The sequence below is a fragment of the Mustela erminea genome, chromosome 15 (assembly GCF_009829155.1).
Source record: "Mustela erminea isolate mMusErm1 chromosome 15, mMusErm1.Pri, whole genome shotgun sequence".
NCBI lineage: Eukaryota > Metazoa > Chordata > Mammalia > Carnivora > Mustelidae > Mustela > Mustela erminea.
In genome coordinates, this window is record NC_045628.1 from 34,332,456 (window position 1) to 34,346,705 (window position 14,250).

Below are 14,250 nucleotides of genomic sequence, written 5' to 3' on the forward strand. Positions count from 1 at the left end.
CAAGACATCATCTAAGGTTCTGAGCCTAATCTATGGGAGTTTGAACTCTAGAAGGGCAGACGCTCCCTCCCCCTCTCCCTCCCTCACTGCTGCCAGCACAGGGCACGGCACCATGCACATCACTGAGGCTGATGCTTACTTACATCAGTACTCATGCTTCAAACAAACATTAGGAAAACTAATGTACTTAATGAAGAGGCAAAATGACAAATGGACAATAGCTCCCCGTTCATATCACAAACAAGGCTAATCTGTAATGAAGAACCAAGAATGAAGGAGTTACAACAAAATGCTCAACCATGGGTTAGAGGACAATATCACAGACCTACCGTGTCAATCTTTAAGATGACTATTTCCAATTTAACCTTCACACTGCCTGAATAATAGTGTAGTCAGCATCCCCCAGTCCCATTTTGTTATCAATGACTTTTATATTCCTGCTCACAAATCTTGAGGAACTCCCTAGAATAAAACATGGAGCTTCTTCCCACCAGTAATCAAAATCATACAAACCTCTGTTAGTTGTTTCAAGTGGCCTTTGTTTTCACTTAATTCCTCTGATAGTTCATGCTTTTTCACTTGCAGTTCAGAGATTTCCTTTCTTAATGGATTCACTAGTTCATAGAACCTAATCTTTAAAAACAAAAATCAAATTAATAAGCAGTTTTAGAATCCCAAGTTGCAATTCAAGTTTACTAATTTACAGTACCTTCAATTATAAGTAATAAAAATATTAAGGAAATAAAAGGAAAGCATTAAGTTTTACATTATATGCCTGTATAATCAGTTTGGTTTGTAATTAACTGACCCTGACTACTAATACTTTATTAAGGCTTAATGTTCAATTAAGTTTGCTCAAAGCCCAGATTATCTATACTTCACCCTTGACACAGTCTCTTTCTTCCCATCTATACTCCATTTACTACTTACTTCCCATCTTCCACCACTGCCCATTCCATCCTAGCTTCTTGTTACTTCCTGAACACATTAAGTGCTTGAGTTTTGCTTGTATTTCCTCTGACAGAAGAATTCTTCCCAAATACAAATGAATGCCTCATGTTTTCACTCCCTTTAGGTCTCTGATCAAATGTCACCCTATCAGTAAAGGCCTAATTCCTCTGATTAGAAATAGCACCCCCACCTGAAGGCAGTTCCCAGTTTCACTCCCATAGGATTTTCTCCACAGGATTTATGACATTCTGCATTTACTTTTAATTTATTGTCTGTCTTGCTCCACTTGAATGTAAGCTCACGAAGGCCAGAATTTTTGCCTGGTTTGTACCCTGCTCTATCTCTTTTGCTGAAACATATGATAAGCCTATATCCTGGGCTCCTGCTGAAGCCCTGTGGCTACCATTGCTGTATAAGGGATAATCAGGAGGGATCTTTCATTTCACTACTTCCATTCAGTTCAGATCTCTCCTTCTCACTCATAATTCTCTCAGAGGAATCTGTCTGTCCTAATCTAGTAAAGTGTTCCATCTGACAAATTCCTATAAAATTAAGAAGCCATGAACAAAATTAGGAGAGGGTAATTATGTCTATTTATTATAAAGGTATGCAGTCTGCAATTCCTTAATACATTGCTGAGCAGCAAGAGTACCACATCTGGTAAGAGGTAGTCCTCAATACAATGAATTTGTAGATGACTGACTAGTTAGGATAATACCGTCTGTAAAAACAAAAGGTCACAAAGAACCTTAACAAACCAGAGAACTGTGTAACTGTAATTTGTAGGCTACCTGGTACCTACTATGGATAAAGTCACAACGACAGCATGTGAGACATCTGATTTGTCTTGAACAATGCACTTTAGACAGAAAAAAATATATTTGAGCTATTTGAGGTACTATTATTATTATCAATCCTTTTACATATGAAAAAGTTCAAGCCTTTAAGGGGAAATGACATCTATATATCACAAATCAGCAGTTTTCATGTGAGACCCTCTGAGGGAATTCATAAGATTAAAACTATTTTCCTAATAACTAAGAATTTTTTTTTTGCCTGTCTTGCTCTCCTTCTCTTATGCCTGTTCAGTGGTGTTTGCCAGTGGCTATCTGATGTGTGATGAGATCATCGCCTTTAAGGCTAATGGAATGAGTGCTTATATATTCGTGTGTTTTAAAAATGTCTCGGTGCTAATTTTTTTTTTAAGATTTTTAATTTATTTATTTGACAGAGATCACAAGTAGACAGAGAGGCAGGCAGAGAGAGAGAGGGAGAAGCAGGCTCCCTGCTGAGCAAAGAGCCCAATGCGGGGCTTGATCCCAGGACCCTGGGATCATGACCTGAGCTGAAGGCAGAGGCTTTAACCCACTGAGCCACCTAGGCGCCCCTCAGTATTAATTTCTAATACGGTAAATACTAATAGATATAGCCCAAATATACTTTTCTTCTGTTTAGAAGCTCCTTGGGGTCCTCAGTAATTTTGTGAATGTAAAGGGATGCTGACATCAAAAAATTTGAGACTAAGGCCATAGATAACTCCTATGTGTAGCTGTATAACCAACACGTGACAGATCCTGAAGTAGACCACAAAGATCTCCTTCATTAACTCCTTTTCCATCACACCAACTCCTCTCTCCTCTACTATCCCCACCCCTTGGCAACCACTTACCTGTTATCTCTATAATTTAATTTTGAAAACAATGTAAACTATCAGCTTATGATAAAATGATTCATTTCTATGGACTATGTAGCCATTAACTTCATAGCCCTATTTGTTGCTTGACTTTGGAGATCAAAGGTTGAGACCCTTTAAAATTTGGTGATCTGAATACCATTCACCATTTCCAGATCAGGGCCAGAAAATAACAAAATAATTTATTAACTGGGTACTTTGAAGATTATGGCTATTACATAATTAACAAATCTAATTTGAAAATACACACAGTTTTTTAAATGATGCAACACACTTACAGATACATATTCAGGAATAGAAAGCTGGTCTTCAGGAAAATCTTTTAGTTTCACATATTGCTCTTCTGTCAATTCAAGGTCACGCAAGTTTCGGCGAATATCTCCCGCCTTCTCTCTTAGCTGAGTATTTGTCTCTTCTAGCTGCTTCTGTCTCAATAAAATAGTTTCCATTTCTTGTTTCATTAGTTCTTGATATTTTCTACATTAGGAAAGAATTTATGGCAAGCTTAAAAACATCTTTAAGATTTATTTTCTCAAAGTTACCTTTTATATTAACATAAAAACATGAAATAAGCAACTCTCTAGTGTTTTTGGCTCCAGGTAAATGCTTATTTATGTAAGCAGTTAAACACAAAATGATTCTATACTCATTACTAAATGTGCAACTACATAAATTGTTAAATAGAAAATTGATATTCTTAAAGAATAATTTTTCCAACAATCAAATTATAAAATCATACATTTCCCCTCTTAAGATTTAAATTTTATACATCTATCTTGGACCCTACTCATCAAAATAACTTTCATTTCTTTCTATCCAGATACTTTAAGGTATACTGATTGAAGACGGCAACACTGAACCACTGTAAAAAGTATTCATTCAACCAATGAGGTGATGAAAGGAGTAATCTGTACATAATCATTCTTAATGAATACATGTAGCAGACATTGCTATCATTAGTTGCCTATTTGAAGATTTTGAGCAGGAAGGGACAACTGATTCTCTCCCCTTCCTACTGTATCACATCCATCAACATATGAACATGTTACTTTTTCTACCTTAAAAAAAAAAAAAAATTGACCCTATTTCACTGCCCCCTCTGCTTGCTCCTCCACGCAGCAAAACTTCTCAAAAGTTGTCTAGACTTACCATCTGATGCCCTTCCTCTTAAACCCATGCCAATTAGGTTTTTATATTTCTACTGAAATCTCAAGATGGCCAATGACATCCAGATTGCTAATGATCAATTCTCAGTTCTTTTCATCCTTGACCTTATGATTATTTAACACAACTGATCTCTCCCTTTACACACTTTCTTCACCTGACTTCCAAGTCATTATACTCTTGTCATTCTTCTCCCATTTTTCCAGTGGTGTTTTCTCAGTCTCCTTTTCTGATTTGTCTTAATATTAGTACTTGGCCCTCTTTTCTCTCTGTATTTACTACCTTGGCCAAGTCATCCAGTCATATGACTTAAATATATACTCTCTGTATATAATGCCTATATAATGCCTGTATATAATGCCTCCCAGACTTGTATCTCTAGACCAAACTCTTCCAACACCTACATGCAGATATCTAATATGACAACTTGAACTGAACGTGTCCGAAACTGAACTCTTGCTCTTCACTCACACACCTCTCCCTCTGTGGTTTCCTTATCTTAGTTGACAGCAATTCCACCCTTCCATTTATTTGAACCAAAAATGTTGCCACAATCCTTGATTCCTTTCTCTCTCTCTCTTTTTTAAAGATTTTATTTATTTATTTGACAGAGAGAGACATCACAAATAGGCAGAGAGGCAGGCAGAGAGAGAGGGGGAAGCAGGCTCCCCGCCGAGCAGAGAGCCCGATGCAGGGCTCGATCCCAGGACCCTGAGATCATGACCTGAGCCGAAGGCAGAGGCTTTAACCCACTGAGCCACCCAGGCACCCCTCCTTTTTCCCTCTTGAACCCCACATATAAGACATCAGCACAACCTTCAAATTATATTAAAAATCCAACAACCACTTTTTACTAACATCGATATCAAGGGTATTATTGCAATATCATCTCAACTGCCTTCTCAGCATCATTTAATCTGAAAACTGCCTTAAGAATTACAGTAGAAGCCCTACCACTGAATGCACTGGTTCCCAAAGTATTGTCCCCAGACCACTGGCATCAGCATCACCTGAGAACTGGTAGAAACACAGATTCTTAGGGATCACCCCAAATCAGAATATCAGAGGGTGGGACCCAACAATCCTTTTTAACAAGCCCTCCACGTGGTTCTGATACATACTAAAGTTTCAGAACTGACGGTCTAATGTTATAGTTCCTGGTCACTGGTTAGATAATTTTTTTAAGTATCAGTTAAATAGTGAAATCTTACAAAGAGAAAAGATAAGCACTTCACACATTTACTTCTAATTAGCACACAGAAAGAAGCAATCACTTGTCAGATTTTCTACACAGGGTTCAGATTTTTTAAATACAAAGGTATGCTTTGTTTTTGTGTAAATCATTGTTCATGGCTGCCAAGTTCAATTTCTTTACCTTAAAAGACACTTGGAAAGAAATCTGAGAGGATGCTTTTCTATGGATTTGTTTGTTTTTTTGTTCTCAACTTTCAAATCTGTCTTGCTTTAACTTAATTTGATGGGTTTTTGTTTTTTTTTTTTAGTCACTCACTTTTATTACACTGTTTCAAAGAATTCCTTATAGATTTCATAGAAGGAGCACATCTTTTTTTTCACTCATATTTCTTTGTTTACATAGTTCAGTAAGGATGACTATCATAGGCACATTTGACAGTAAACAAAATGAAGTCTCTGTAAATAATCAGCTGAGCTGGGAGAAAGAATGCAAGCAAAATAGAAGATAATTTAAACATGCAGAGTTAAAACGGGCCATGAGATTTAGTGTGCTTTACAAAGGAAATGAAAAAAGGTAAATCCAGACAACAGGTTAAGTGGTGGTGAATTTAGAGAATTTCCATTGTCATTTATGGATCACTTACATCAGCAATGTTTCCTGAATGAATGTGAATTTTGACTTTATATATATATATATTATGTATAATATATATATATATTTATTTATTTTAAGGATTTTATTTATTTATTTGAGAGAGAGAGAGAGATCACAAGTAGGCAGAGAGGCAGGCAGAGAGAGTAGAAAGCAGGCTCCCTGCTGAGCAGAGAGCCCGACATGGGGCTTGATCCCAGGACCCTGGGATCATGAACTGAGCCAAAGGCAGAGGCTTTAACCCACCTTTAAGCCACCAGGTGCCCCAAATTTTTATATTTTGTATATTGTATCAAATAACCTTTTTTGTTGGTTTGGATATAAAAATTATTACCATTGCTGACTTAAAATTGCTCTATTTTAGTTTACAATTGTATGCATAAATAGGTAACAAAATTACTTTTAATGGCTAAATAGGTATTGCTGTTTTTATAAAACTTTCTTACCTGGCATCCTTTTGTTGAAAAGTCAATTGATTGTCTAATCTCAATGTTAGTAGCTGCTTCTGGTGAAGTGCATCATTAAGTTTCTCTTCTAATTCTTCAATCTTAATAAAGAGAATGAGGTCAATTATATGGTCAACTTTCAAATTTATCACTACAAGATGTCTGAAAAATACTAAACGTTAAATAAAAAAAAGCGCTTAAAAACAACGGGCTAAAAATGGATATAGGTTCCTCTGCAATGGTTGTATTAACAAATTACAGTCTGTTTATACAAATGGTTTAAACTGCTGCCACATACAAGGGTTTTTTGCCAGGCTGTCATTAAGACCACTTTTTCCCCCTAACCCACTCACTGAGAAGCCCAGTAACAACTGGGATTTTATTTTGGTGCCTTGCCCAGGTAATTACTTCCTTGTTAGACCCTGCGTTTGTCCTCTTGATCCGTACATCTCCAAATGACTACTCCATGAGTGATGTCACAAATGTCCAAGAAAAACTAGTCCTCAGCCTCACCTAATTGTATGCTCCTTGCACCTCCCTAGTTTCTGACGCAAAAAATACCTAAGTCATGGTTGATGTCTGCTTCTCCCTCAGAGCTTATTCTGATCAGAGACCATTTTGTTGTGGTTTTGTTGTCAAGTCCACTTCATAAATGGCTCCATCCTCTTTGCGATCCACTGATAAGTCTTCAGTTAGACCCCTACCATCTCTCACCAGAGTTGTTTCCTTGTGCACAGTTTTGTCAACCTCCAAATTTATCTTCCTTAATTTCCTTTTAAAAAAATGTTATCAAAAATTTATTTCCCCAGTTTTAAATCCTTCAGAGGATCTTCACTGTTTTCAAAATAAATTTGAACTTCATGGCATAATGTACCAGTACTTCTTGATCTGGCCCTTGCCAGCTCCTTCCTTCTCTGGTCGCTAGCTTAAAAGGATACTCTGTTCCAGGAAAAATAAGTGTTTGCTATTCTTCAAATATGTTGTGGTCTCTCTTTTTTTTTTAAAGATTTTTTCTTTATTTATCTGACAGAGATCACAAGTAGGCAGAGAGGCAGGCAGAGAGAGAGGAGGAAGCAGGCTCCCTGCAGAGCAGAGAGCCCGATGTGGGGCTCGATCCCAGGACCCTGGGATCATGACCTGAGCCGAAGGCAGAGGCTTAACCCACTGAGCCACCCAGGTGCCCCTGCTGTGGTCTCTCTTAAGCCCCCATGGACTTGGGTTTTATTCTTAGTCTAATTAAAAAATTCTTTTCTTTTCCTTTCAACCCAGGTAATTCTTACTCATCTTTTAAAAATTGATTAATTTAACAGCCAATCTTTAATACATTCAAGTGGATTCCTCTTACATCAATAAATTCCCCGTCTCTACTGGATCATTCCTATCATTAAGCAAACTACTTCTATCAACCACTGAAAAGAATAACAAACAATACTCCCTTGATCACACCACTCCCTTTGCTAATGTACCATTTCTCTGTTCACCATCAGAGCAAAACTTCAATATTTTTTCCCGTAATATTCCAGTAAAAGTATTCTGCATCACCTCTTTTAATACTCAGTCCACTCGTAATTTCAGCATATTTATCTAACTTGACAGCATGATTTGACACAGTAGACGACTCTATCCTATTTTGGATTCCATGTTATTTTTCTTCGGTTTTCCTCCTAACCCACTGGCCACTTGTAGGCTTCTCAGGCTCTTCCTCTATACTATTTATAAATGTTGGACTCCACTTCATGTGGTTTGGGGCCTTCTGCTCTCACTAGATAATGTCATCTAATCTTACTGCTTTTAGTGCCATCTATATGCACCACACCACACAGACACACTCACACACACAGAGTCATAGACTCACCCCTAAACTCTGACAATTCCATTTAGGAGTCTAATAGGAATCTAAAATTTGACATGTTCAAAGCAGAACTTACATCTTACCTCCCAGATCAGTCTTCTCTCAGCCTTCCATTTCTCAATAAATGGCTCTAGTAGGTGAAGCCAAAAACTTAAGTCTTACATAAGACAATAACCTAATTAACTGTCTTCTACTTCTACCTTATCTGTCCTTGGTCTATTACTTCAGTGCCATTTTGAATACAAATACTAGAACATGTAACTCTAATTGCCTAAAATCTGCCAGTGGCTTCTCTGATTACACAGTCTAAAGCAAGGAATAATAAACAATGGCAATGGGCCAAATCAAGCCTACATCCTGTTTCTCTACAGGCAATAAGCGAATAGATTTTGTGTTTGTAAAGGGTTAAAAAAACAAAGAATATGTGATAGACCACATATTTCCTGCAAAGCATAAAATCTTTACTGTCTGGGTCTTTAAAGAAAAAAATTGCTGACTCCTTATCTAAAGTAGAAAACTCCCATTGCTAAGTGATGCTGTATCACATGACCTTGAAGATCTCCCATTTGTTTTGGGATCATAAATATCAGTTGAAGTTCGTCTACATAAAAAAGGGACCCTGCCATATCCAGTTATATTCCCAGCAACATGCTTCAATAAATGTCTTAAATCAACAAAAGACAACCACATTCCTCATAATTATTATTTTGCATCTCAAGAATGCTCTTACCAAAAGGACAGAAACTTCTACTCTTTCCAGGGTTACAACTTTCACAATTTTAACTGGCTTCTAACTTAGGCTCCTTAACTCAGAGATAATCAAGCTGGGAAGATGCACCCCTCCATTTACTTCCCAAGTAATAAGGAACCAATAGATCTCAAGTGAAAGATAAAAAGACTTTCTGGCATTTAAAAATTAACAGGCATGAAGACTGAAGAGGAAAGGAATGAAGAAGTAAAGCAAGGAAGGAGATTTAGGCATCGATGGGCAGGGGTAAAAATGGAAAGCTAACAATTCTCTACAATCAGGATGCTTGGCCTACGCTGTTAACCTGTTAAATTCTCTCAGTGAGCAAGAGGGAAGTGGGACTCAACGCTTTTGAGTTCCCTTGGAGAAATGTGTTCTTATTTTTAAATATGGAGAAATCAAATCAACATGGATCAAGACATTCATAGTAAAAAACTCTAACATTACTAATAAACTTTAACAAATGTGAAAATTGTATTGCCACCATGCTGTTGTGGAAAAGACCTTAGATTTCATAGGTTCACAGACTTCCTAACTTAAAAAGACCGTGATGAATAGGAAAAAAACCTGCTACTTGTCTGCCAACACCCAACTCTTCTCTTCTTTCTAATGTAACTCTGATATTTATTAGTGACAATAATGTATCCAGTTAAATATATACATTTCTCAGCTTCCCTTCCCAATCCTTGCAGCTAGAGTGCTCATGCTATATAGTTGTAGTTTATCGAGGTCACTGGCTTGAACTTCTGGGAAAGCTTTTTAAAAGGGAATGAGTCATGGGGCTTCTGGGTGGCTCCTCTGGTTAAGAGCCTGACTCTTGGTTTTGGCCCAGGTCTGGATCTCGTGATAGGGAGATCTAGCCCTGTATGGAGCTGTGTGCTTAGCCGGTAGTCTGCTTCAGATTCTGTCTGTCTTGCGCTCCTTCCCCCTCTGGCCCTCCACCTGGTAGCGCAGGCTTACTCTCTCCTTCAAATAAATAAACAAGTAATATCTTAAAACAAATAAATAAATAAAGTCTTTAAGAAAAAAATAAAAGAGAATGAATACTTTGGCATGTGCTCCATTTTCCCATTACCGTTCTCCTTATCTTTGCCTGTAACATGGATACAATACCGGAGGGAGATCAGCCATCTGTGACTTTGAGGTGAAAAGCACATGCTTAAAACAGCTGTGTGCAGAAGGTTAAAAGGAGCCTGGGTTTCTAACAATATCAAGGAGTAACCACCCCAAATCTAAATTACCTACTTTCAGATTTCCATTAAACCAGAGAAACAAAATCCTTCTCCTGTGTTACACAAGCAGCCACCACCTTCTAAGCCTCTGGCCGTAGCAGCTGAACTTCATGTCCAGAACACTGCACAGCTGGTTCAGCCACTTTCCACAGCAAAAATACCTAAATCATGACACTTGATCAATCAGGACGACTTTAATGCTTTCAATGATAGGAAGCTCATTAACTTAAATCAGGCCATTTAAATGTTAATTGCAAGAACAGGTTTATAGTCAGCAGAAATCTACTCTTCCTGTGACTTTTATTATCTATAGTCTAGTGAGGGAAATTTATTTTTAATAATGTCAGATGTAGCACATATATACCATGGAATATTACTGGGCCATCAAAAAATGAAATCTTGTCATTTGCAATGATGTGGATAGAACTACAGGGTAATTATTATACTAAGTGAAACAAGTCCATCAGAGAAGAAAATTATCAAATGATTTCACTCATATGTGGAATTTAAGAAACAAAACAGAGGATCATAAGGGAAGGGAGAGAAAAATAAAATAAGACAAAAACAGAGAGGAAGGCAAACCATAAGAGACTCTAACTATAGGAAACTAAGCATTGCTTAAGGCAAGGTAGGTAGGGGATGGAGTAAGTGGGTGATGGACATTAAGGAGGGCACTGAAGTAATGAGCACTGGCTGTTGTATGCAACTGATGAATCACTAAATTCTACCTCTGAAACTAATAATATTTGTTAATTAAATTGAATTTAAATAAAAATTTTTAAAAAACCATCTACGTTATGATATATATACCTCTAAGAGTTTGAGAATATGGCACAGTAAGAAAAAACACTTCCTATTCTTAGGGCAACTTACACAAACGTTTCAATTTCACTTGCGTAGAGTATGGGCTTTAGATCTCTCAGTCTGAATCCTACCTGGCTCCATCACTCCCATCTAAATGGCCTTGGTATATGCTATTAACCATTTGTGATTTTGTTTCATCAAGAGCAAAATACGGTTCAGTCCCTTATTTAAGGTATTTGAGCACTTACAATGTGCCAGGAACTGTCCTGAGTGCTGGAGATACAAGAAGTATAACCACAAAGAAACCCTCATGAACCTCACACTCTGCTGAGAGAGACAAATACCACAACAAAGTCAGGTAGTCCTATGAACACGTATATAAGGCACAAAGAATAAAAGGAATGAAAAATAAGGATAATATTTTAGTAGACAACAGCAGCGATAATTCATATTGTGTGCTTACTAAATGTCAGGAACTACTCTTACTTCTATTGATTCATTCAATGTTAAAGGGTAGAGAAAATCCCACTAAAAGCACTTATACTTCACAGAGTTGTTGTGAAGTTTAATGCGAGAACACATGAAAAGCTCATGGAACAGTGTCTAGCCGTAAGCATTCAATAAATGTTAGCCATTAATATTTCTAATAACTTTATCCAAATTATTTGTTTACTTCATTAAGACCTTGAACACTTAGGACTTAGGACACTTCATTTTCCTAGAGAGACATGGTCAATGATTTTCTTCTAGTGGCAAAATAGTAAAGTATATTTCTACGACTGGCAAAAGCTAAAATAGGAGACTGACTTAAGAGAGAAAGTATAACTGAAACAACAAAAGGCAGGGGTTGGAAGAGATGGGATCAAGAGCAAAAGTGGAGAATCTACTATTGGAAAGAAAAAAATTTCTCAGAGACAGAAGTAGTAAGAGTTAAGAAGTGTCTCCTGTTCTCTCTCTCTCTTTTTTTTTAAGATTTTATTTGTTTATTTCACAGACAGAGAGAGTTGTGCCCAAGCAGGAGGAGCGGCAGGCAGACAGAGAAGAGGCAGGCTCCCCACCGAGCAGGGAAGGATGCTGGGATCATGACCTGAGCCTAAGGCAGACACTTAACCACTCAACTGACTCGGCCACCCAAGCACCCCTTGTCTCCTGTCTTTCTGAAATCACTATAAATTTCTCAGAGTTAGTGACTCTACCAGATCTTATATAAAATACTCTTAAGTATAACCACACAAGGCAAAAACAAACAAAACAAAACAAAACAAAAAACCAAGGACCAGGACATTCCTTCCTTTTTGGCAGAGATACCAAAGACACTGAATCTCCAGGGCAGAGGCCTACACTAACTCAATAATATAATTATGATCTTGATTCTCCCTATCAAACTAGTCATAACAAGAGTAATTCCCAATGAAGAAGAAAACATCTTGGCTAGAAAAAGACACCTAAAAAGATATACCTCACCCATGCTATATTTTAAAAATTGGGCCTACAGAAGCAATTCATCCCTGTCTCAACTTCAAATCATCCCCTTTCAAGACATTTTATTTAATACCCAGAAGTATAATTCACTCTCCCTCTCCTTCTAAAAAGTTTTTTTTTAACTATCCAAGAAAATACAATTTTCTTTTTGAAATGATAAATGTATCATTTCGAGTTCAGATTACATACATAAAATTTTAATTATTTATCTTCAGTTTGTAGACAATAACGCATAAAGGTAACAAAAATTACACTTAATCTTACCTTCGTAAGATAATCCACTTTCAAGTTGTCTATCATCATATTTTTCTGGGACAGCTCTATTTTCAGTAACTGAATATTATGAAGTAATTCCTTGCGTTCGATTAGTTGCTGGGTGATTTTGATTTTACCATCTCGCTCTTCTGATGATGAAATATCATCTGTAGGAACTGTCGTTTCTAAACTAATATCTTCAGATTCCAGAGAGCTAGAGATGTTCACTTTTTTTGATGCCCTGGCAATTTTTCGAGACATATTTTTTTTTTATGGCTCAGTTTTCTTCTCCAATTCAATTTCAATTTTCTGCAGGTTAAAAATATTAAATGTATTCAAACATTCTCTATGGAAAGCTTAAGTATATTAAAGAGATACTAATGAATGCCTCAGTAGTTATTAGACAATCTGGAGGACCCCTCATCTAGGACAGATTAGTAAATTACTGCTCAAATCAAACATATTAAGCCAAGCTCATTAAATCCTACTATGAATTTGCTCTTTTTTTTTTTTAAGATTTTATTTATTTACTTGAGAGAGAGACAGTGAGAGAGAACATGAGCGAGGAGAAGGTCAGAGAGAGAATCAGACTCCCCATGGAGCTGGGAGTCCGATGCGGGACTCGATCCCCGGACTCCAGGATCATGACCCGAGCCGAAGGCAGTCGTCCAACCAACTGAGCCACCCAGGCGTCCCGAATTTGCTCTTGATGAATAAAAAGCTCGGTTCCTGGGGACAGGAATCTTACTTGTAAGAAACAAAGAAATGTTTGAGATTAAGGATAAAAGCTCCAGTCAGTAGTATCCAGGAAAGCTACTAATAAAAGCAGCATGTGTTCACGGTTAGGGAAATCACTACTGAGTTGATCAGGAGAATGTTATGTCTACTTAGAATCTTGAAGGATTTAGAGCAGCAACAAGAGAAAAGCATGCAAGAAGTAATGTTGGTACAGAAGTGGCGAAAATGCACAATAGCAGAAGATAATGATAGTCTTGCTAGGGCCAAGCCTTTGTGATACTGAGTAGGGCTCGCCCTATCCCCCATACCCAAACACCCATATAACTTTAATAATCAAGACCGCGAGAGCTTTGAATGTCAAAATGTGTTCGCAATTTATTCTGCAGGCAATGAGGCGTCACTTAAGATGTTTTAAAAAGGGAAACTGTGAGACAAAAACATTCTAATAGACTTCCAGATAAAATGAAAACAGGAACGTAGAAAAGATAAACTCAAGTATTCTAAATCGAACTTCTTACCCTTTGACAAGAATTTTAGCAATTCTCGTTTCAACACTACGTGACATAATAAATTAGATACGGTATTGCAGACATCAGCTTTTCTAAACTAAATGATTAGAAAAGCGTGTGGAGGGCAAACGGCATTCCTCCTAAAGGGAAAAAGGGTAAAGAAAGGTGAAATCTGAGAGAGGCAACATCTTGGTTATAAAGGATCGGGGGCTGGGGCAAGCCCATATGTGCGGAGCGAAGAAGAAAAGCCAAACTTGGCAGTGTAGGATGATTCCCTGCCCCGCGTTGAAAGGAAGGGATAGGCGCGAGCTACCTGGAAAGATTCAACTACTCCACGTCCAAGGCTGGACCAGCCACTACCGCCGCCTCTTCAAGGAGCTGAAAGTGTCCCCCACACAGACACTCAGGTTGCAGCTCCTCCAGAAGGAATTTCAGATTGGGGACCGTTAAGACCCGTAACCAAGACAACCACTCCCGCGCCCGTAGGAGGACAGAGGAAGAGGCTGCGCGCAAGCGCCCTCGCCGCCGGA

The 14,250-nt window shown here is 37.7% G+C and overlaps 1 protein-coding gene across 7 annotated transcripts in view; it reads right to left on the reverse strand.

Moving 5' to 3' along the window:
* The window catches only part of PIBF1 (progesterone immunomodulatory binding factor 1), a 197,868-nt gene extending 183,637 nt beyond the window's left edge, over positions 1-14,231 (reverse strand). For 4 of the 7 annotated variants that reach the window (XR_004279083.1, XM_032314448.1, XM_032314447.1 and 1 more), the window contains exons 1-5: positions 14,034-14,230; positions 12,483-12,782; positions 6,101-6,201; positions 2,923-3,121; positions 514-633 (exon numbers count right to left, since the gene is read on the reverse strand). Coding sequence is in view for 6 of the 7 variants with exons in the window: in XM_032314448.1 (XP_032170339.1) it covers positions 514-633; positions 2,923-3,121; positions 6,101-6,201; positions 12,483-12,734 (672 nt within the window). In the remaining variant the exon portion in view is untranslated. Of the gene's footprint in view, positions 1-513; positions 634-2,922; positions 3,122-6,100; positions 6,202-12,482; positions 12,783-14,033 lie in introns of those variants that run through there. The other 3 variants (XM_032314445.1, XM_032314446.1, XM_032314449.1) reach the window with 3 other exon arrangements.
* Positions 14,232-14,250: the final 19 nt, after the last annotated feature.